Source organism: Trypanosoma brucei, chromosome 9, assembly GCF_000210295.1.
Source record: "Trypanosoma brucei gambiense DAL972 chromosome 9, complete sequence".
Taxonomy (NCBI): domain Eukaryota; phylum Euglenozoa; class Kinetoplastea; order Trypanosomatida; family Trypanosomatidae; genus Trypanosoma; species Trypanosoma brucei.
The window spans coordinates 2,061,786-2,064,422 of NC_026742.1; the positions used below are offsets into that span (position 1 = coordinate 2,061,786).

A 2,637-nucleotide genomic window follows, 5' to 3' on the forward strand; every position below is an offset into this window, starting at 1 on the left:
CTCAGTAAATATATATATATATATTATATTATATATAATCATCTACATTTATTTGTTTGTATGTTATATGGATATGATACATGGTAATCCCTTTTCCTACACTCACACACATCTCACGTGTTCCTCCGCAATAACGAGGGAGAGAGGGGAGGGAGGGAGGGAGGGAGGGAGGGAGGGGGGGGGAGAAGTTGAATGGCTGTAATTTGTCATCGCAGTCAATTACGAACGTATTAAGTTTTCATAGAATAATGGAGTGAAAAGAGAAGAAAAAAAACGGGAATGAAATGGAGAGGCGTCTGAGCTTGTCCAATGACTTTTCTGTCGTTCCGGCTTTTGTTCATATATGTTGTCTCTTGTCATTATTATTATTATTATTATCAATATTGTTATTTTGTTTTGTTTTTTGCTTCGTATGCCCCACCCCCATTGCTTAGATGCATAGAAGTTTGTCACATAAAATAAAATAAAATAAAATAAATAAATAACGGCCCATAGACATACAGGTGATATACACTTATACGAATTTGTTTCTATTCACACACACACACACACATATATATACGCTTATATTAAGAAGAAGGAAAGAAAAAGATAGGTAGATTAATAGGATAACTTGAAAGAATTGTGACGGACTGTGCTCGTGCGTGTGCCTGTACGTGTGGTGGACGGCGGTAGTTTTGGCTTTAAATTAAAAGATGAAAGTTCCAATAGGCATCTTGCGTTATGCTGAGGAAATAGCGGCTAGTGATGCTATTAATGGTGTTGCCATTTGTGTAGATATGGATGACATTTTTCGTCAAGCCGTGGCTTGCAGCCGGAAGAATGTTAAAAGTGCCGGTCCCTTCGATTCGTCTGCCATTCCGCTTCCGCCTGCGTTGGGTCAATGCGTTGGGCGTGTCATCACTAAACTTTATGATGCTGTTAAATGGCTCTTGGATATGAAAGCCAAATGTGTAGCGCTTGTCTCTGGTGTAACGGACTCACTGGAGGAAGTGGCACTTCTTATGCAAGTCTACAAACATGTGATGGATCTCGTAGCGAGTCTTTCTGAACGTTGCCAAGTGTATGTGAACCGCAGCGGCACAGCGCTAATTGGCATTCAGGCTCTACTCTCCAATTGTCCGAAGAATAGTGTAAATAACAAAAAAAAGTGCGGCCTACTTCCACCGTGGAAGCGTTCACTGGTGTGCACATCCGATCCGTTAGGTGGGTTTATGGGGTTTAATTGCATCGTGAACTTGCTTTCGCTTTGTCACGGGAAGGAGCCTTCTATAGTTAAAGCATCAAAACTCGTCGGAAAGTGTAAATTGGATGATGCGGCGTCGCTACCGGTTTTTGCTCTCATTGCCAGTAAAAAGGTTTCAATCACAGACAAAACACCATACCATATGAAAAAACAAGATAGGAAGGAAATTGCTCTACCTATTAACTCCCGGAAGGGTTTGCTCTCCATTGAATTACTTAAAGATGTTGGATTACTGCCGTCAGAGGAGTACCGAGAGGAGGAAGCCCGTCATTTGTTGTTTCAACTTAAGGCCGCGCTTGCTGATTTGCGTGCTGAATGCATCAACCCGCCAGAGCTCTCCACAATGACAAAACACCAATATTTGCTCCCGATATTGTTCCATCGCATGCATCACAGCACGGTGCGGTTGGGGAAACGGCACATGCACGATCGCTTCTCAAGAGCACGTTCCATCATTTTTCACACCCTTCTCACGGGCAGACTTGCACGAATTATTTATGAAGATAGTTCTTGTGTTGATAGTAATCGTAATGATGCCGCTGCAGCAGAATCACAAATTATCCGATGCCGCGTGGAGGACCCGAACCACATTCAGTACATCAAAAGCCCATCTACCAGGGTTTTGAAAGATGTGCTGAAGTTGAAAGTCGGTGACAGCGAGGAAATGACGTCGGCCATTACGGCCAAAGAACTTGAAGATATACGACGCATTCCAGAGCATCTTCAGTTATATGCTGCAGCTCTTAAAATACTCTACCGCACCGGGATTTTGACAGAGATGGTTTGTCGGGCGGTATGCCGCGCCATAGTTTCGGTAACCCATGAGAAATACGATATTTACAATGATGATATGCACCATAAGAATAACAGGAATGATGAAAGCATTGTCGATGAGGAAAAGAATAAACGACCGTCACCACAGGAAATATATGACGGGCTTCAGGAGTTGCACGTGTGCTGGATATACGCCGCCCTCGCCAATGACATTTTGCATCCTTCTGAAATAAAACCAAACCTTTCACCCACGCCACTGGTGCGGTACACCGATGCGTCAAAGGAGAAGGAGAAGGAGGAGGAGGAGGAGGACTTGAAGTATCTCACATCTGTTCTCTTCGTCTGAATACACAATCCTCAGTTTTTAACTGCTACATGTTTTTTTTTTTTGGGGGGGGGTTTTCATGCACATTTGCGGCAGACACACACACACACACATATATATATATATATATATAAATATATATATATAAATATATATATATAAATATATAAATCATACCTGTGCACCCACCGCACAACATGGATTCCTTATGATATAATTTTTTTTTTTTTAAAATTGGTTCGGTTGTTCTTTTTATTATTTATTTGTTTATTTATTTTCATTGATTCCCCTC

General features: G+C 41.6%; 1 protein-coding gene across 1 annotated transcript; it reads left to right on the forward strand.

The window, feature by feature from the left end:
- Window positions 1–695: 695 nt before the first annotated feature.
- TbgDal_IX9610 (T. brucei spp.-specific protein) lies at window positions 696–2,366 on the forward strand (the record flags this gene model as incomplete). Its single annotated transcript, XM_011778849.1, has 1 exon — window positions 696–2,366. The coding sequence occupies one exon, from the start codon at window positions 696–698 to the stop codon at window positions 2,364–2,366; it is 1,671 nt and encodes a 556-aa protein (XP_011777151.1).
- Window positions 2,367–2,637: the final 271 nt, after the last annotated feature.